We start from the raw sequence: 22,345 nt of genomic DNA, 5'->3' as shown, positions 1-22,345 counted from the left end.
CCTGAGATCATCTTGGGGAGGCTCTTCTCTTGCTTCTGCCACCGTCTCAAGTGCAATTGGTGCGGATGAAGGAGAAGGCCTTCTCAGTGGTGGCCTCCTGGCTTTGGAACGCCCTCTTTGGGGAGATCAGACAGGCTCCCATCTTGTTCACCTTCCGTAGGGAATTAAAAACTTGGATGTTTCATTATGCCTTTGATTAGGCAGTTTCACCAGAGAACTATCTCAACCATTTTCGAAGTCCTGCACTTTATTTCTGCCCTCCTATCGGTTATCTCAACATTTTTTCGCTAAGGGTATCTCCTAGTCCCTGTTCATTTGATTTCCACACTTTCCATTGGCTCCTTTTAGGAGCCTGAACCGAGCTTTGACTTTTATATCTCATCCATATTGTCTTACGATGATGTTTTGTGACTGTGTTATGTTTTTATTTGATTGATTTGAATGTGTTTCTGTTTGTTAATCTGTAATTTTGGACTTGTCCCCTTGTAAGCCACCCCAAGTCCCCTTGGGGAAGATGGTTGTGGGGTAATAATAATAATAATAATAATAATAATGATGATGATGATGATGATAATGATAATAGTGTTTCTTCAGAAACTGGGAAGTGTATTTTAAAGATTTATAACTTTTGTAATGAGGCAAAAGCATGTACGAGTGGGAAGTTCTGCAAAATGTTCTTGTCTTGAAAGAAAAAGAAATATTCAATTAACGGGGGGAATAGCTTGTTGCAGGCAAGGGCCATTGCAGTTCCTTAATTTTTTTTAAGAAAAGAAAAAAGGAGATGATTGGTACAGTCGGGGAGAAAAGCTTAGGCTTTTCCTTTGCAGCCGGTAAGGACAACTCACAACGGACATTACATCTCCCAAAGCCAACGGCTAAAGGGGATTTCTGTTAGCACATTGTATATTCAGAAATCAAAACACAGGGAAAAATTAGAGGAAATCATTTTCATTTAATACAACTTTGACATGACTTGAAGCGTAATTTGGGACATAGTGTAGTAAAAAAAGCATTACTATTTGTGTCCAGGGAGCCTTCAACATGGCTTACAGACTGAAATGATAATGTCCTAAGACAAAATCTAATATTGATTTGCATTACCAGCATCCATAGAAAACCAAGAGATGCCCGGGGAAGGGGGGGGGGGTGTTAGAGAAAGATGACAATTAAAATACATATTTTTGCTTGGGGCTCTAGAGGGCAAATTAGATCATATAAATTACTGAATTGAAGACTTTGTTTTGGTCCTTCCCACAGGATTTTGCTATGCTTGTTTTCAATGTGGGGATAATGCAAATTATACATTATAATTTGCATTTGTAAATTATAATTAGAACTGAATGCATAGAGATTATTGTTCTGGTGTGGAAGCATATAGTAGGGTATGATCTGTCTGTATTAATCAGTGATGACAAATCACTTTTATGATGAGAATGAATCATTTAAATGTTCTTAAAGGGACACATTTCATTGTGGCTTGTGGTAGCATCCAGTAGTGAAAGTAATGCTTCAGGCTGCCTTGTTTTTCTTTTGTGTGAACAGTTGGGCTTGTTTAAAGTTATATGATTAATATGCTTCAAATGTTGATACTATCCCCCAAAGGAGGCACACTCTTGTCAAGAATTACTTTAAAGTTTTGTTTTCTGTGCTCTTGGTTAAGCACCGATTTGACCAATTTGGCTGCACTAGCCCTCTTACCCTAGTCTTCATAAAAGGAAACCAAAATGACCTGCTCAAAGGTTTTTTGTTTTTTGTTTTTTTGTCATGTCAGGAGCAACCGCTCCTGTTGTGAGAGAATTGGTCATCTGCAAGGACGTTGCCCAGGGGACGCCTGGATGATTTTTAATGTTTTATCATCCTTGTGGGAGGCTTCTCTCATGTCCCCGCATGAGGAGCTGGAGCTAATAGAGGGAGCTCATCCGCCTCTCCCTGGATTGGTCTTCAGTCCTGCCGGCTCTCCCTGTTGGTCTTCAGTCCTGCCGGCACAGTGCTTTAACCCACTGCGCCACCAGGGGCTCCTTGCTCAAAGGTTGTTCAACAGCTTGTGCTTTGAAGTTGCTCACTATATCCAAGGACCTCTTCCATACAGCTGTATAAAATCAACATTGAACTGGATTAATATGGCAGTGTGGACTCAGATAATCCATTTCAAAGCAGAGTTTGTGGATTATCTGCCTTGATACTCTGGGTTATATGGATGTGTGGAAGGGCCCTAAGTCTCTGTGTTATTGGAGCTGCCTGTGTTTGTTTCTCTTTGCACTCTAATTCCCCATTTTCCTAACTATCATTATAGTTGTATAGTATAGGTATATTGCTTTCACTATTACACCCGTAGTGCCATAATGATTGTCAAAATGAAAAGGAACTATTGGTATTTTTAACTGCAATAGCTCCTCCATTTTTATGGGGGTAAGGGCACAAGACCCCTACAAAAGTGGGTAAACCATTTTTTTTAAAAAAAAATGTTTTTTCCAAGAAAGTGTTAAACCAAAAATGTGAAACTCACAAATGTGGAGGGCCAACTGTAAAAGCTTAAGTAGAAGTATCCTTGCAAGAAGAATCAGGATGGAGCTATTCCCTTCCCTCTGCCATCTCATGTGCTTTCAAAACGTGATACAGAGTATTGGGAAATTCTCCAGAGCAGGTTTTGAATATTGTATGGGACTGATGGGTGGGATATGGAAATGTCTTTTAGCATGATGGTGATATGAGGTCAGAACACTGAACCCATGTTGAAGACACTATTCTTCATAACATAGATGTGGAGAGCTTTTAGTCCTATCCCTTATCCAGAAGGAGAGATTAATTGGCAAGATATTGTGATGGTGCCTTCATTTCATAATAACTTTGCTGTCATCAAGGACTTTTCCTTCTGCATAAAAGCTCCCAAATGATTTGACGTGTACACCTTTTCTTCAGTCATTACAAAGACCAAGGGCATCTAAACTCCTATTAAGTATTGCTTAATTTTTCCTTTTTCCGTTTTAGAGGGTTGAGGCTTTAAAAACAATACCACTGTTCCTGACTACAGTTCCTGTGGAGGCTATTACAGAGAAAATGCAAATGACTCATAAGTCTCCCCAAGAATTAAAAAAAATAGGAAAATAGCAATAATACCATATAGGCTTCATAGTTATCCTATGGTGCTTGAAAATATAGTCTGTATAAACATTATTGGGAAAACAGTTTCTTTTCTTAGTGATACATGTTGGGAAGGGAGGAATGAACAAGTGCCAAATAAATCTAAATACATTCTGTTAGTGTATGAATGGCTTAGGCATGTGATAAGTTATTCATGTTTGGTAGAGAGTACTGATGTTTCTCTTGGACAATTGTATGTGATTTGATTTGATTTTAAATTCATAATGGACTAAAACTGTGTGGTTTTATGTCTTTTTTTAAAATGCCAGAATTTGCGAGAGTTTTGCTGGGAAAAAGCAGGGCACTTCTTTGATCTTCCAGATTTCTTATCATGGAAAACAACAGGTGCCACTGCAAGGTATGTAAAATATTATGGAATACTTTGTTTTTCACCATTTCTTTTCTTGTGTTGGTTCTTGCCTTAATTCATTTTGACTGCATGCAATGTGTGTACATCTGTATATGATTTAGACTACTTGGGAACATCTTGAACCTATCTTCTGTTGCTATGGTGCATTCCTGAACAAAATGGTTCTTGTAAGCACTTTTAATTATTAGTACGTTGCTATAACCATTGGCTGCTTGTCCTCACAATCCATTTCTGGAGGCTGAGCCAATTCCATGCCAGTCTTGTTGTTAGGAAAACTATCAGAGCTTTATATCTTTAAGAGAAACAAAAGCAACTTCCCTTTACAACTGAGTTCCAGAATTCCTCAGGACTCCTTTAAATGTGTCTAAGAGGGCTTAGGAATAGCCACTGGACTTTTAAATTGCCAATTTGTATTGCATAGGAGACAATGTGTTTTTGAAACACTCAATTTCTAAAGAGGTTTTCAGTGAGATGTGATGCAGGTATTACTATATAAAACTATAACCCAGACTTCGTTTGGGCAGAAATAATTTTGTGGTTCATTTCATCTCAGTTGGGATCTTGTGACAGTACAGTAAGGTTCCTAACAGCTGGCTGTACTCTTAAGTCTTCCCAAAAAGCCCTCTGAACCAGCATGGCCCTTATTGGGCCAAAAAGGTTGACACATTACTTCTTCTCAGTTTCAAACTGTAGTGACACCTAAAGGAGATTAGCATGATTGCTCAAAATAATAAGTACTTGACCTCAAATCCTTGTTGTTTAGAGTGATTTATGTCAGATTGATATTGCTGCACAACATAGAATCCTTGACCTAGACTAAAACTGCATAGTAAAGGTTATGTTTTGTTCCACTTTTCCTATCTAGATCCCATGTTTCTAACATAGTTCTGTTTTAAAACTATGTATACATCAGTGTTAGAAATAGACACAGCATTTAAAACCAATCACAATAAAATGAGTACTCTTTTAAAGTAATGTCTTTGCACTCAATGATGGAAACTGATAAATAGACTTAATCTTAAGTATACAAATGCTTGAGAAGCAGAAAGAGAAGTAACAAACCTTCATTGGGGAGTTTTCTATCCATGACATTGTGTTGGAGTGGTTTCATTTTCTTTCCTGCTGTTATAGGAAGTTTTTGCACACAGACAATTCAAGTCCTAAGCACATTTACCTAGGAGTAGGTTGTATTGATTTCTTTAATTGATTCAGCATGTTGACAGTTATTATGTTAGTTTACACCGACTCTCTTGCTTTGCCTAATGTATTGCAAACATCTTTCTAGTCTGTTGGTCTTTCAGCCAGTATTTATATCATGAGCCAAACTGAGCATGTATATTTTGAAATATGTTTTCCTATGTTGATTCCCATTTCCACAAAACGGGTTTTCTACCTTTGTTTTCCATGTTGTATGTTCCACAAAAAAGAGAAGTAAAGCCAAGTATTAGGAGTTCTACATTTGAGAATTTATGGTAGGGAAAAGTTGTTCATGTACACTTGATATTATTATTACCTAGCCATTATTAAAACTGAGTCATAAATTAAATATTATGAAATCTTGGAAGCAATTTAAAGGGTAACTTGAGATGAGCTTGTTGAAGAATGTGACTTTAATCTTGGTGGAGTAAAAGTGCTAACAGTGGTGATAGGTTTTGAGTTTCACATCCACCCAGAAAGCATTTTCCCATGGTAAAAACTGGCAATATTTCTCTGTGCAAAGAGGGATTCCGCTTAGAAATGTATTTTTGCCCCCTCCCTGCTGCTTTTTGAACAGGCTCTATTCTCCATGTCTGGAACATCCAGACCTGGACACTAGCGGGATGTTACTGTAATTCAATCCAGTCTTTCCCCAGTAGGATACTTGTGCTGAGAGAGGAAGATTCAAGCCAGTGAACTTTGATTTCTTAAACCACTAATCATTTGCATATAACCCTTGTGCACATTGAGGGACAGTAGGAAAAAAGGACAAAACATAAGTTGTAAACAGACAACTAACTTGGGAGGACGGATCTCCCAAGCAGACTTGGACTGCTTTGTAGAGTATGTAGAGTTGAGCAGCTTTCTTCCTCCCCCTTTGCAGACACTGTGTCATTTTGATGTTGCAGACTGAGTGACTAATCTTTTAAATCTATTAAGAAACAAGCAATAGGATTAAATTGCAAGAACCTAGACACTGTTTACACAGTTATCCCATTTGTAAGATGTGGGGACAGAGAGAAGGTTAAATGTTGTTTCTGCAGTCGCAAAGAAGTTGGATTAAAAACTTAACAGGGTACAGTTGCAGGCTTCCTGAATAACATCCTTAAAATTTTTCTTGAGCATTGTACAAAGTAGAAAGACAAGAGCTAAAGTTGAAGCCACAATTCAGATGTGTTATTGTTTTGACCATGGTAAACAAACTCTTTCCTTCAGCCTTCTTTTCCTGCTCACTTTACCTAGCCACTGAGACTCTTTGCTCCAGGATTATATGATTTCAATTTTGAAAAGAATTTGTGATCAGGATCTATAAGAATTTGTGATCAGGCATCTATAATGAAGTCTTTACAGACTCCTAATGAATCAGGTATCTCCCACTCCCACAATTTCTTGGGTAAGAGGCGTTGCAATAAATACACAGTACATATATAGCGTAAGTACCCCGAAGACACCAAAATCCATCTGGTCTTGGAAGTTAAACAAGTGAGTTAAGCTGTGATGTTTGTCTTGTGGGAACAAGGGTGAAGAACTTGATTCTAATGAATGAGAAACAGGTGTTTGATTTTCTAGCAGCATGGGTACACTTTGCTTTTAAAGGAATGGAAGGGAATATATAGTATCTATTCCCTCTAGTGTAGGATTGGAAAGTTTTAAATTAACATGGAAATTCATCCTGTACTTTAAACAGTCAGAATAGTTGTCCATTTAACTCTGTACTATCCATATGAGGTGTGGGTAAAAGTGACTGTTTAGATTTGTGGGTGTGAGCTACCATAAATCCCTCATCATTTGATGACCATGGCTGGTGGAAGGTATGGGCCAAAAACCTGTCATGGGCCCCAGTTCCCCACCCTTGTCTACACTTTAGTGATCCACTTGAATTCTGGACAAGAGTTTTTTATGACCATATCTGCATATCTGAAGATACATAAATTGAACCAAGCACTTTTCCATACAGAGCATGAGCTCTATGGTTGTTTAAAGGCTCTTCCATTCCATGTAATCCAGCCACATGATATCCATGGATTTTAACTCTTAGAAGCATCATTTTAATCAAGGTTTGTCACTGTGTTGATTTTATAGGGCGGTAGGGAAGGTAATGAGCTGTTGTAGTGCTTTCCAGCAATCTAGAAATATAGTAGCCAGCACCAAAATGTGAGTTATTCCAAAACTCTATAAACTTCATTTGCTGATAGGCCCGCATGGAATATGACATTTCTTATATATAAACTTGTTTTCTTCCAATGCTACTTAACAGAAATACAAGTAGCAGCATCATATATATTGTGGGATTATTTCCATATGTTAGAAATAATTGACAAAACCTCATTTGTATTTTGAAACTCTTTTAGTCCTTGCCTAACCAAAATTTTGAGGACAAATGAAGTAGGGAACTGTTTTTCTCAAATGTGTTAGTAATCCTCTTTAAAGTTCAGCATTTGTATTCAGCAAGTGCATGACTCACCACCCTTCTCCACCCACTAACTATAAACTTCAATAAATTTTACTTTATATGGTGGCTCTGCTTAAAGCTATTAGTAGTAATAATACTCAGTTTTAAATGGATAACTGATTCAGCTAGGGATGAGTGTATTACAAACACAGAACCTTCATCATGCTTTTGAAATCAGGCTGAAAAGTTTTATTGCAAATTGGCAGAGTTTGTTTTCCAAATCCCAGATGGGATGGGGTGGAAACCCAGATCCATGTTCATTAGCTGCAGTCAGATTATTTTATTTACTGCAGCAATAACTGGAGGCTAACTGGCTTTAAAAAGTTTGATACTGAGCAACCCATGATGTTGCAAATTTCAGAAAGTATTTGTTCTCTTATATATTTATAAAACAAATTAATTGCCCCTCATGACAGTGTTATGGTAGTGAAAAAAGCAACACTAAAATTAGATAGGTAGAATTGGCAACTAATAAACAATTGAAGGGCTTTGGCAACAATTTGTTGTGTAAAGAGTAAACAGTGGGTTTTATCCAAAAGTTAAATGCTAAACAAAATTGCACAGAACTTTCTTCCTATTGGAATACCCAATGTCTCTATCTTTAGCCGTGCCATCAGAGCCGTTATTCATTTCGGGTCAAGTCCACCAGCAGCACCATCAATCATCCTTCTCAAGCAGGATGGGCAAAGCAGTTCTTATTCCAATACCACAGATGTAGAGATTTTTCTGAAGTTGGTTCTTTATCCTATACTCCAATAACTTGCCTTTGTTGCTCCTCGTCTCCTTTATATCCTGCCTTTAGAGAACTGGCTTAAGCATTGAGCTGTAACTAGATGTCTATGGAAACCCATTGGGTGACCTTAAGCAAGTTAAACTCTCTCAGCCTCAGAGACTGGCAAAGGCTGCCTCCTCTGAGGAAAGATTGCCAAGAAAACCCTGTGGTAGGTTAGTCTTGGGGTTTTCAGGGATTGAGAGTATGTGACATGCCCAAGGTGATCCAGTGTTTTTTCATAGCCAAGCAGGGAATCAAACTCTGGCCTCCAGAGTTATAGTTCAGTTCTCAAACTGCTACACCACCCTGTCTCTATAAAGGGAAAATGGTTGTTTGAATAGGGTGCAATCAAGATATATAAGGCTTTATAAGTTATTAACAGCATTTTGAATTGCGTCTGGAAACAAACCAACAGCCAGTGAAGTTGCTGCAGCAAGGGAGTTGTGTGCTGCTTGTTTCTAGCTCCAGCTCACAATCTGGCAGCGACTCAAACCTTTCCCAGAGTGGTGGGTTTGTGATGTCTGGAAGACAAGAAATCTCCTCTGTGACTGTTTTCAGGCCTCTCAATTTTGCAATGCGAAAATCCTTTCAGTTGTTTTTGTGTACACAGATGAAATGAACATTTTTGTACCATTGCCAAAGAAGCACCTTGGCAAACAAATGATCCCGCAATGTTGTGCATTCTTTTTTACTGCATTCTCAAGCATTGAGATTTTTTCTTCTAAATTGCCTTCTGAATTTTTTTGCTGTTTTTTGTTGCTGTTGATGATGCTCTTTTGGCTATCCTGGCTAGTTGTGTGGTAGAGCTTAAGGTCAACTTTATATACTTATGTATAAGTCTAGAAATTTTAGTCAAAAATTCTGTACCTTAACTCTTATTTAAAAAGGGAGCCATCCCTTTCTCTGGACAAAGTGGCAAAAGGTGAAATCTTGGTCCATCCTAAGGAAACCTATTAGATCAGTGGTTACCAACCTTTTTTTTTTTTTTTGACCAGGGACCATTTTGACCAGGGACCACTCTCCAACGTTAGTACCAAAGGAGTTATGAATCAATTTTTGGTCAACTTTAGATTCGGTTTGGAGTGCTGATTCAGAAAATTGCATCGGATAGACCACATCAGCTCCAATTTCTGATACAGAACATCAGCCATTGTCAGCAACAGGGAAGGAGTGGTAGGTGGTGCGAAAGGAGCGGAAATAAAATAAAATAAATAAATAAAGAGGAAGGAGGCTCGCTGACCAGATTTTCATCCTTGTGACCCACTGATGGTCTGTGGCCCACACGTTAAGAACCACTGTATTAGATGCACTGCCCCTTCTACTTTTTTCACCATGGCACTGATTCTGGGCCTTTTGAATGTCTGGGTGGGAAAATGGCAGTGGCAGCCAGGGGCAACTATTATTTATTTATTTATTTATTTCCAGTATTTCTACCCCATTGCTTCTCAACCCCTGAAGGGGGACACAGGACAGCTTACATTTAGTCCCCTGAGGCAATGCTTTCTCTGTAGAATAAGCCTCAGCTTATTGTGAGTCATACCAAAATCTCTAATTATGGCCCCAAAACCTATCCTCAATTTATACATGATGCCAATGTATACACAAGTAAATATAATACTTGATGCAGTATTGTGTGAGTGTTGTGATGTCTCTCCATGTGTGTTAAAGAGATGCTTCCATTCTTAATCTTGTCCTAACATTTGTATGTTTTTTTTGCTTTCAGGAAAGTTAAAAAAGAAAGAAAAGTAAAGTAGTTTGATATAGAAAAGTGGAGTGATGGGGGAGGGAGGCTGTAGTTGTAGTGGGTGCATGACTAACTGGCTGGCTGGCTTGCTGCCATAGAGACATTGAACTCTGAGCCAACCATGAAGTAATGCTGAACTTAAGGAGTCTCACAAATCCAAAGCACTGCGTCTTAATTTAACAACGTAAAGACTTCTTGATAAGCAAACCTATTAAAAATGTTGTTAAACGACATAGGGAGGGGGGCACTGCTTGTAAATTTTGATTGAGATTGAGAAATGTGGTGATAGGAAAGGAGAAATCTTCTTCTTCCCTTTCAAAAATAATTCTTCTGTTACTGAATTTTCCCAATCTTCAGAATGGCTTTGGCACTGTGCTCTCCCCTGCAGTTCCTGGCCTATGCAATGGCTTGATATGAAATTTGAGAAATGTATGTACTCTTCTATTTCAGGAAAATGATCTCATGGATTGAATGTGTGTGTTGTTAGCTGTGAGGCTCTGATCCTGCCTAGTGTGGCTTGGCCTGGCCTTTTTAAAAATGGGTATGAATTGCCAAAATACTTCTTACCAGAATTCAGGCATTCCCTCACCCCTCTCCCCCTTTAAAGGATCCAATTTCTTAATCTTTGTTACATCTCATCTTTAAGCACAGAAGGCTTCGTTGATAGAAGATTCTGTCTCTCTTGATCACTTCCTTGTTTCTTTTTAACCCCTACCAACAATTGCTGGGCACCACACTTGAGCATGCAATATTGGGAAGATCATTTAAGCAAAATTAGTGAACAGTATCTTTTTCTGCCTTTTGTTTCCAAACCATAATTGTAGGTGTTAGAGATGTGTCCTGTCTGAATGTATCTCCTTCTACGTCCCTCCTCAGAGTTTAAGATCTTCTGGGGAGGCCCTGCTCTTGGCGCCGCCTCTGTCTCAAACAAGCTTGGCAGGGACTACGCACAGTGCCTTCTCATTGGTGCCCCCCCCCCCCCATCTGTGGAACTCACTCCCCGAGGAAATTAGGTCATCTTCATCCCTCCTCACCTTTAGAAAAAAGTTAAAAATACAGATGTGGGACCAGGTCTTCGGGTAATTAAGTGGACAATGACAATATCAGTGTTGACAATGGCTTGGAAATGGGTTATGGATAAGTTGATGGAGCATTCAACAGCAGTTTTTGGCTAAAAATGGCCACCAGAGTGAAAATTCTTAGTAGATTTTAATTGTATTGTTTTAATGTTTTTAACTATTTATAATAATTGACTATTTGTTTTTATTTATTTATTTACTTTGCTTATATACCGCTGTATCTCAAGCCCGAAGGCGACTCACAGCGGTTCTTACTATGTATATATTGAGGCATTGAATTGCTGCCGATTGGAAGCTGCCCTGAGTCCCCCCTAGGAGGTTGAGAAGGGTGGGGTAAAAATATTTGAAATAAAACTAAATATTTGAAATAAATGTTATCATCACTATGGCAAGGTGTCTTTTTTTTTTTTTTACTAGCAAAATGTCTCAGGAGATGTGATGTGGTTATTTTCATTTATAGTCGTGACTCAGATACATTCTTTTTAGTCCTTACAGAAGCTTATGGGAAACAGAAAAAGATTTGTGGTATGTGGATCTCTATCCTTTTTCTTCTATGTCAAAACTATAGACAGGGCCGTAGCCAGGGGGGTTAAAAGTTCAACCTCTCCTCCGAAATGTGTCAGGGTAAAAAAAAAAAAACTGGTTTACTCATAAATTCGTTAATTAGTTAAATTCATGAGTAAAACCAGGTTTTTTTTTAACCTGCCACATTTCAGGGGGAGGAGTTGAACCCCTAGCCCCCTCCCCTTCTGGTTACAGCCCTGGTATAGATAATTAACTACCATTAAGTATATTTCACCTAAGGAAAACATTGCTCAGAAAGTACAGTTAGCTTCAGCTTATGGATGTTCACAATACTCTAATACTGTTGGAGTTTATCTTGAATTACACAGTATTTTTAAAAGAAAACTTAGTTACCCATTGGTGGTGGTCTCTCTGTCTGTGTATGAGTGCTGTTTATGTTTGTTCTCCCTTTATTTGCAGTATATAACAGGTAATAGATGAGAATCCTAACAATTTCTATGTCAAAGGGAATTCATTCTTTTTGCATAGCAGTTTTGACTTTCTCTGTAATCACTGAAAATAATCTTAATATATTTTAAACATTTTAACAAGTACATTAAAATGACACATTTTAAACACGAAAAGGAAAAGTAGAAAAATAAAAAAATAAAAGAACAGAACAGAACGGAAAAATATTCCTAAAAAAATAAGAAAGTGACTTCTGTCTTTTTAAAATGTTACAAATGCAAGTCATACAATTATTATGCCTCACTCTATATTATCTATGTTATACAGTTCTTCCCAAAATCCAATCATTTTAACTTTCAAAGCCCACAACATGTTTTTTTTCCTGCCAAAAGTCAATCAGAGATTTCTAGTCTTTTATATTTCTGTTTATTTCTTTTTTTTTAGTTTGTGAAAACATTATCTCCAGTATGTCAGATGGTCTTATAAAGTCATCCTGTATCAATAAAATATGACGTTTTTGTGTTTATGTATGTGTTATTTTCATTAGGGAATTGTGGGTGACCATCATCTGCCTTAAAACTAAGTAAAGCACAGGTATTGATTTCATATAAGCATCTGAATATGGCTTCTAATTTCATTAGAATACTGTACCTTTTTAACTGTCAGTTGTAAATTGATGTAATGCTGGTCTTGCTAAATTATAATATATAGAAGATTCAATGGATTTCTTTCTGTCCTTTCTTGATGTACTTTCCCATTAAGCTGCTCTTTGTGTGAGAGGCTGTAACTCATATTTCAGCTAACAAATTTTATATACATTCATAGAGTCAAAGCCATTTCAGAAGGGGTTTTTTAAAAGAAAAAATCAGGCATGCAATTTAAAGATTCTTAGGCCTAAATGCAAAATGTAATAGTAGAGAAAGTTGAGAAGATTTAGAAAGTTAGACGTTGCAATAATTACTGTCGAAATGTAAAGTCTGCTACCACTTGCTAATGTTAAGGTGTGTTATAGAAACATTCTTGCAGATTTCATTTCAAATCAAATAAGAATGATATGAGAGAAACACTGCTTCTGTAATGGATGTATGGGTTTATTTCAGCTTGACCTACCTGGAAAATTCTCGCACACCACACTGCAGTCTGTTTACTATGGTTTGCATATCTAAGGACCCCAAAAGTTATACACCACCTGCTTTCAAGCTTATCTAGTGAGGTCCTCAGCCACTGTGGACCTCACTAGATAAGCCATTTTGAGCGAAAAACACAAATGTAATAGCCACACAAATAGTTTTGGGGAAGGGGTGTTGAGAGGTAAATTTCAAAGGTCTAGAAGAAAAGAATGAAGGGATCCCAAAAACTTTACTGAACCCCAAAAGTAGTGTATACCCAGCTGTTCACATACACCCCAATGTGTGGCCTTCTTTTGGAGTTTCAAGGAAGCTCTGGAGCATCCCATGACTTTTGCTCAGACATGTGAAAATAAAGTTATCTACATTTATCCCATATTAAGAGCTGGAAGTCCTTGGATGTCATCTCGATGCTCAGTAGTGGCTTCCGGCATACTTCAGAGTATGTGACCAGTGTAGACAGGACCTTAGTCTATTCTTCAACTAACAGAACCAGACTAGAATTCCTCTTCTGCAGCATGTGAAGGAAGAGAGTGACTAATGAGTGCAGTGGTGGATTGTGTATGTTATACATAATAATAGACATTCAGAACACTATGAAACAAGTAAATGTTCCATTCCAGGTTAAAGATAATTGCTGTTCTCCTGTGCTGCCTTGACTTCAGAGAAGGCTAACACTTTCCTACAGTGGTTGTTAAAATTCTTGCCAGAGAACAAAGATAGCTCATACTAGCTCACATGGATATGATGGCCACGTGGGCATGAGCGTGAAGCCACAACAAGCTCTGAATCATTCACGCTTGTGTTTTACTTTTACCAAAAAAGAAAAGGGCCCCACTCTGATCCAATTGCTCATATATTTTTCTTTCATTTAAAGGCCACCTGCTCTTGCTGAATTCCATTTATAGAACTGGCCTGTTTGAGATGTTGGAATAATAGCTGCTGGTTGTGGTTGCGTTGTGAAAAGTGGGAGAGTCTTCATCACCCCAAAATGATCAAGTTTGTAAAGTCTGCAGGCAGAATTGATTTTGTTATAGTAAACTTATCACTTTAATTGGTGTGGGTGTACACACAAGTGGAAAAAAACTACAAATTTAAAATTTCAACTTCTGGTGGAAATTGGCCATAGAGTTGCCCTGGAGGACCTAGAGATTCTTAGAGACCATATTAATCAGAAAGAGAAGAAGCAGGCATCTGACTGTCAGATGGTTTATTTAGCATGTCTGGCATCACTGGGTAATAGCAGTACTTCAGTTGCTTCAGCGTTCAATTTCATTCACTCTGGGAGGGTTGAGATGATGCAGAAAAAATGGTTCTGAATAGTACAATATTATGCATCTCTACTGGAAATAAGGACCCTATCTCCCCCCCCCCCCCCATTTTAAAACAGTTATAATCCTTTAAGGGTACAATTTATGATGAAACTCTTTCCATGACGCAGGGAAACTTCCTGTCACCTATGTCACGATTAGTCAATTAAATGTCAGAAAAGTCACCAAAAAAAAAAAAAAAAAAAGAAGGAGTGGGGAGAACATGGTCTGAGATTGTCTTCTGGATACAGGAACCAGGATATTCCATTTTGAAAGTACAAAAACACATGGGATAAGAGCTGTCAGAAACACCTGCATTGAATTGAATTGAATCAATGACATGGACAAATGGGCTGTTCTTTGGGTGGTCTCCTAACCCTGGTACTCAGCCATAATGCAGCCTCTCGATCCTTTTCAGTATTTTGTTTTTTAGAATTAAACTAAGAAATATTGTTACTTTAGTAGATCACTATTTTTCTTTGCCTTTTTAATGGAAATCTTCATATTGTGAGAACTTGATCCCTCACAATGTCAAATGAAGGTCCAATTTTTAAAAAGGAGTTGGGAGAGGAGAGAGAATCCACTCGCTCATGGGATAAGGATGAAAATGGTTAGTAATGGAGAAAACAGCAAATTCAGATGATGTGATAAGTAATGAATAACAGAACATAGTGATTTGCAATGCTACAGGATTAAACATGATGATTACATAACATCCCCCCCCCCCCACACACACACGGGATAAAGTCCTATGTTACACTGGATTTAATAGCAATGACTCTCAGATTAGTGGTCATAGATTTTGAAGTGTAGTGTTACTCATATATTCATTTAAATAATCACATTGCTGTTAAATATTATATGTTCCACATGAAATATCACAATATAATGTCAGTCCACATCCATTCTTTCTCATATATCATAATATTTTCTTGGCAACATTTGGACAGAGGGGATTTGCCTTTGCTTTTCTATGAAAGCTGACCGAGTATGACTTACCCAAGGTCACCCAATGGATTTCCATGACTGGGAATGGATTAGAACCCTATTGTCCAGAATCCTAACCCAGTAATGAAAAGTATTCCTTTGATCAGATTGTTACTACATTTTTAAGGAATGAACAATCTGACTTCTTTTCCTTTAGTTATTCTGTAATCCCTTTTCTGCCATTATTTTGAATTCTTCACAGTAAAAGTGCAGTTCTGCAGTGTGTCAAGTTACCTGTTTTTAAATAGAAATTGTGCCCTGGAACGATCAGGGCAGAAGAAAACTTTTTAAGTACTGGGACTCACTGGAAAGTAGTTATGAATGTTGTATCTATGCTGTTGAAAGCAACTCCTCCTGCCAAAACTGCAAGCCCCATCTTCAGTCTCTTTAATATGAGAGCTATTAAAGCAAAGAAAAAGCTCATTTTATATGTATGTGATAAAAGCAGGTAGAACAATTTGATCTCATCAAAGACATCCTCCCATCCCCAGATCCACTTTTGGGAAATGATTGCTTTAGGAAAGTGCTACAGGCCAACCTTCTGAACTTACTGACTAAAATAACTAATATGCTGAATCCTCACACCATCCATCTTCTTGCTTCTCCCAGCTGTACCTGAAAATTTACACAATCAGATCAAATGTGTTTTTTCAATAATCTGTGAAATGTAAGTCTGATGTTTTATTTTCATACAGTCTGAATTCTGAGGAGGAAAATGGAGAAAGAACTGTTTATCCTCATTCCAGACATGAACTTTGGAAAGGTGGTAGAAAAAATAAACAAAACTTTTTTTTGAGTAGTCTACATTCCTTTAAACTTTCTGAGATCAGGCATATGCCTCAGTTTTTCAAGTTATGTGTCCTACAATTCAGGCACTTTGACTCCTGCTTAGAAGTAAGCTATCCTGCCATTCATTCTTCAGGAAAACTAGTCAAAATTTTAATGATTCCAGAGCTAGGAATATATGATGTGTTTTGAGGGTTTTCATTTCTTCATTAAATATTATTTGGCTGTGTATTTTGTACAGTAGTGGAGCATTTTCCCACTATATATTATGTGTTACGATAGGTGATGCTATTTCCCTAGGATAATATTTTGTTTTTAAAATAAATTTGTTGTGCAGTGTTGCCTTTGAAGCATTCACTGATGAGCTACACTTATGCTTAAGTGCTAATGATTTCTCTTAGAGGAAAAACCCACTTATGTGCTAAACTGTCAATTATAATTGCCTTGTCTATATTTATTTTGTGGGGATTATCTTGCTTGAGTATAATGTTTAAGGAAATGATATGAGTAGTCAAGGGAAGAGGGAGATCTGTTAATGCTTAATGCCTGTCTTACCTTCCAGTCTTTCTGATAACCCTGGGAAGCTGAAGCATGAACCAGTTCATTCTGCAAAACCTTATATAGCTTGCTTCTATATACAAGGTAGTCCACAAATTACAAACATCCAATTTATAAATGACTCATAGTTAAGAATAGGAGTTAGACAACAAGAAGTGAGAGAAATCTATCTCTAGGAAGGAAAATTCACTGCTGAAAGCATCATCATGGGGAAAGGGGGGCTCCACTGAAGCTTTGTCACTAATCCTTGTTTCTACAAGTCAAAATTTCAAAATCCAGTAATCACAGGGACAGGAAATGAGGTGACATCTTCTGAACAGGGGCACAGACAGCAAAACAAATACCACAGAGGTGTTAACTCTTCCTTATGATATATAAAATGTGCACGTGTGTGATATATATTGGTAGAGTTACACTTAAAAATATTCCGACTTACAAATTCAACTTGAGAACAAACTTACAGAACCTATCTTGTTCGTAACTTGGGGACAGCTTGTAATGCCAAACCAATTCAAAATAAAATACATATAATCTGTGGATGAGGAGGCTGATGTGTCATGATTTATAGAAATTTGGCTGGGAGATGACAATGACCCAATGTAGGTTCTCCCAGCTGGATACTGTGTGAGTAGGTGAGGAAAGTGGTCAGAAGGGGAAGGTCAGAATACTTATGGTTGATAAAGGTCCTCATCACAAAGCCTATGGATTGCCATGCATCATGGCAAATCCATGGGCTCCTGGTGGGGGACATGGAGAATCTGTAACTCCATTACCCACATTGCGTGTCTTGCCTTTGCCACATTCCATGGGGAGAAAGCATCGCCACCTGCGGTCCCTGCATTGCTGATAAGGCAACAAGGGAAGAATCTCATGCTGCACTGATAGGCGGCATATGCCAATTGCTCTCCCCTTTTTGGGTGGAGTCTGGCCAGAAGTACACATACAACATGTAATGGGCTCCGTCCTGAAATGGGAGAACAAGTGGCATACAGTGGACCAAGTAGCCCATCTGAAGAGGTAGAAAGACCATCTTAATCTTAAAGGAATTGTCTCACACTGATTCTGAAGTCCAGGGATTCTGTTAGGGCAACCTTCTGCATATCAGACTCCCTACCAAGTTCACAGAACTGGACCAGGAGTTGGTGTTGGAGTTGCCCAGGTTTTTAGTCTTGGCGGGATTTGAACATCTCATTTGAGGCCAATCTGTCAGGTGCAACTCCGAAGTTCATGTCATTCATGACAAACGTAGGCCTACCCCAGTTGGTCTCAAACTCCACAAACTCAGCAGGTCATATCCTTGATGGTCTTTTCAAGTTCTGAGCTAATGAATATGTGGACAAAGATTATTAATACTTCTAGGTTGTCATGGACAGATCTTTTTTCTGGTCAGGTATACACCCTTTTATAGTTTTATACCTGAGGCTTTTAAACATATAAGAGAACAAGACATGTATATAAATGACAATGTCCAATTATTTGAATAGTTATGTTATTGGTACATAGGTGTCAGAATTATGAAACCTATTTCAGATGCACACAATTGATGTGCCCTTCAGGAGAGTTGTACTTTCTATTAGCATCCACCATGGCTGTCAAAATAAATTTCTCTTAATATTTGAACAGTAGCATGTTTTTATTCTTGTATGTGGAGTTCAACACTTGACCTCACAGATAAATTCATAAATGAAGAAAAAGAAGATGGATTTTGACAGCTTTCAACTAACAAGAGCCATTTTCTCTATGAATAATTCATTTCCTACTCCTACATCAGACATCTGTCAAATATGGTAGCCAGCTTTGTTTATAGTGATGTATCTTGGTTCCATTCATTTGAATCTTTGGGTGAAACCACAGATACTTTTAAAAATAGCAAGACTGCTCTGGAAGTATCCTTATTAAATTCTCTTCCCCTATGTCCATTGCCTGTTGTAAGCCGCCCTGAGTCCTTTTGGGCAAAGGGGGCAGGATATAAATAAAGTTATTATTATTATTATTATTATTAGTAGTAGTAGTAGTAGTAGTAGTAGTATCTACATTCCTGTGTTTTTTTAAATAAGTCCAAGGATGCTTCAGCCCTGAATATATATGACCTAAGCAGGGCTATTGATGATAGAATGACTTGAAGGTTTCTTATTACTACAGTTGCCATAAGTCAAAGTATTGCTCTACTAGTCATTTGATTATAAAGCCAAAACAAAGCTCTTTTTTAAACCACAAATAATAGATATTGTGAGCTACATTTTCTATGTTATGTATAGTTTCATCTTTTATTAAATACATTGTACTACATGTTCCTGTCCAAGAATTGAGGTATACTAAGAGGGTTTCCTCTATGACCCATCTGTGATGCCAATATGTTATGTTGAAACATGGAAGAAGGTATTCTCAGCTATGGCATGTCAGTTGTGGAGGTTTAATTGACTCCCAACAATAATTTCATCTAGGATCAACGGAAAATTCAACAGTTCATTTAGGACTTTGTGCCTCAATTCATTTCAGTAAAGTACATTTTTTGTAACATTTTTTTATCTTTTTCAACTGTTTTAAGTTATCAATATATTTAATATTGTAATATTGCAATAACATTAAATATTGTCCTGCTGTAAGATTCTCCATGGTTTTTTGAAAAAGTATTTTGAATGCATGCAAATAATATTATTATTAGCACTTGTTCACTTGGGATGATCTGACTCATTGTTCTTTCATAGGTTTAGCTCATTAAATAAATTTAATAAGGTGTTGAAATGACTTATCTCCTTCCATTTATCTTGTGCATTTCTTTATAAGAACAGTACTGAAAAGACCCAGTGGAATTGACTTGAGTGGCACATCTAATTATCAAATGTGCATTTCTTTGCATATTCCTCAACATCTATCTATATATATATATGAAAATAATGGCATTCTTCTGTGTGAATGGGGTGGGGAAGACAGCTTTGTATAGAACTAAGTAGCCTGACTTGACAATGAGTGGTTGATTGACCTAAAATATAGAGAAAGGAGGATTATAAGTGTATATCAGTAATGAGTGGTAGGCTGACTTAAAATATAGGGAGTGGAAACTTGTAAGTGAATTTGGTTAGAATAACAAAAAGCCCTAGGAATGAACCACAGATTGCATAGCAGGTTATTTTTCATCCAAGGTGGATCCTTCAACCAAACTGCAATGGGTACCAATGGTATACTGTATGTATATTTGAGTGTGAGACAGAGAATATTAGAGAAAGAAAACCTGTGTATCCTTTACACTTAGTTACTATTTTCTCACTGTTGTTGTCTTTTTTTTTAAAATACAACTATAGAAATTTGAAGCACGATTACATTTGTTCAGCTCAAATGTAGTTAATGTTTGACTATTCCAAAGTAAGCCCATGCTAAAAAGCACAGATTCATAGAGTTGGAATATATCCTAAGAACCATCCAGTCCACCCCATTCTGCCATGCAGGAATACAAAGTAAAGGGTTTTTAAACATCTCTGAATGGTTAGACACCTCCAGAGAATGTTCTCATATAATAATAGATGCCTTTGAGAGAATCAGTAGGAATCTTTTCTATCTCTAACAGTGTTAAGCAAAAACAATTTATTTCAGAACTGAGAAGACCTTGTTTCACAGCTTGTCTTCTTGGCCTAAGGTTTTACTTCTTGCCTGCAAGCATTTTTTCTATGAATTTTTAGGGATTTCAGCTTTCCTCATGGACAGGTCAAAAAAGTATTTATAAATGTAAGATGGGTTTTCACATACAGTGAGCCCTCCAGATCCATGGGGACTTGGTTCTGTCCCCTGCCCCAAAGCGGATGATTGTGCTCCATATTATTAAATGATAGCATCATGCACAGAGATGGTTCAGTACATTTTCGTTCAAGTCATCACCATTTCATGTGTAGGATGTGTTGATCTGCTGTCAGTGGAAATCACGAATCCAGAGACTGTAGATCCAGAGAGTCCACTGTAATATAACTTGCAAACCTGTTAGAGCAGGACACCGTTTAGGAGACTTACAGCTTGTATCAATTGAAACAATATTTTGGACTTTCCCAAAGCTATAATTTCTGGAATTCAAATTATGATTATATAGATAAATGTGGATTTTCTAATTTTAATGTGATACTTATAGAATCATTGAGTCGGAAGAGACCCCGTGGGCCATCCAGTCCAGCCCCCTGCCAAAAAGCAGGAAAATGGCATTCATATTGTAGTTTTGGTCAGGTGGGCCTGGTGGTCCAAATTATCTAAATCATGCTCTTAACTATATGGTTTGCTTAATGGTATTAATTAGAAGTCACTCCCAAATCTCAGTGTGAGGCTGCTAGAGAACCCATAAAGGATCTGCTTATCTTGTTACATTGACTTTGAAAGCAATCTGGATATGTATATGATCCATTCTGAAACTATGTCCATTATTAAATATAATTCTTGCCAGGGGTGACTGAAACCAAATATTAATTGCATGTGTGGGTGTAGAAAATTGCAAGAGCATTCTCCTCCCTCTGACAGTAAAATCCCGGAGTTGGTGAACCAGCACGTCTCATTGAAATATGCATCTTGCAATGAAAAATAATATGAGTACAATATAGTTTAAAAAGTAGTGTGCAAAATTTCATTCTTATGGAAAGAATAACACATTTTAATGAATACATATTAAAATGCATAAAAGCAAATGAAAATTAATAAAATCTTATTTTTGTGGAATGCAATGAATTATATTACACAAAAAATGAAAGCTTGTTGTTTTGTTATTTTGGAAAATTACTGTTTTATGCCTTCTTAAATTAAAAAGAAATGTGTTACAGTATGTTACTTGGAAGACAATACTTTCAGCTTTGGTTACTATGGGAAGTATTTTTAAAAATTTGAATTTGAAGAGAATTGCAAAAAAAAATACTTTACAGTGAAGGCAAATGGAGCCTTCTGTTTCAGATCAACCACAAATTAGCCTTTTGTCCAACCCCTAAACTGTGGTTAAACTCTAACTTTGATTGCTGGAAACAAGCTATCTATGTCGACCACAGTTTGTAGTTAGCTGGTTTCTACTTATCATAGTTTAAATTAATTACAGTTTATAGGGTTCAGGTAATTAAAAAATGGAAGCCAAAGCATTCATACTTCTTATGGCCAGAGTTAATGAAGATTGAGGCTGATTCTTGTTATGTTAAACAAACTTTTAGATGTTTTCCTGGCACTTCATGCTGGTTGAAGATACTCTAGGCAGTCTATTTCTTTCTTTCTTTCTTTCTTTCTTTCTTTCATAAAAGGGAACACATGTCACCATTTTAATGCCTTTATCCCAGGGGTTCTCAAATTTATAAAGCTGTGGAGCCCTTTCTGAAGGAAAAGTTTATTGTGGGGCCTCAAGAAACTTTTGGACACATCGCATTTTAACATTTGATAGATGGGCTGGGACAGTGGCAGATGAATGGAGAATGTTTGTGTGAACTAATTGATAAAAACATGAACAAATTCCTATGCGCACTGCACATATCTTGTTTGTAGTGCAAAAAGGAAGAAAGAACAAATACCATATTTAAAAAGAACAAGTTTAACTAACATAAACTTAACAGAATTTCAGTGGAATGCCTCAAGAGCTACCAGTCTTTGCAATAATAATAATAATAATAATAATAATAATAATAATAGGAGCAACACAGGCCATCCAGCCCAACCTGTTTCTGCCATGAAGTAAAAGCACAAATCAAACCACCCCCAACAGATGACCATCCAACCTTTGACATATTATTATTATTATTATTATTATTAATAATAATAATAATAATAATAATGGAACATGTGCCACAAGTACCATCTGCCTGCGACAAAGAACTGGCGGGATCATAAGCTGGAAAAAGTTAC

The 22,345-nt window shown here is 37.2% G+C and overlaps 1 protein-coding gene across 7 annotated transcripts in view; it reads left to right on the top strand.

The window, feature by feature from the left end:
• The window catches only part of FGGY (FGGY carbohydrate kinase domain containing), a 181,243-nt gene that overhangs the window by 38,982 nt on the left and 119,916 nt on the right, over nt 1–22,345 (top strand). For all 7 annotated transcript variants that reach the window (XM_060773599.2, XM_060773598.2, XM_067467862.1 and 4 more), the window contains exon 5: nt 3,411–3,499. In XM_060773599.2, the coding sequence (XP_060629582.2) occupies nt 3,411–3,499 (89 nt within the window). The remainder of the gene's footprint in view (nt 1–3,410; nt 3,500–22,345) is intronic.

The sequence above is a fragment of the Anolis sagrei genome, chromosome 4 (assembly GCF_037176765.1).
Source record: "Anolis sagrei isolate rAnoSag1 chromosome 4, rAnoSag1.mat, whole genome shotgun sequence".
In the NCBI taxonomy this organism is placed as follows: Eukaryota; Metazoa; Chordata; class Lepidosauria; order Squamata; family Dactyloidae; genus Anolis; species Anolis sagrei.
The sequence above is the reverse complement of the archived record's forward strand: the minus strand, read 5'-3'. Positions and strand labels throughout refer to the sequence as shown.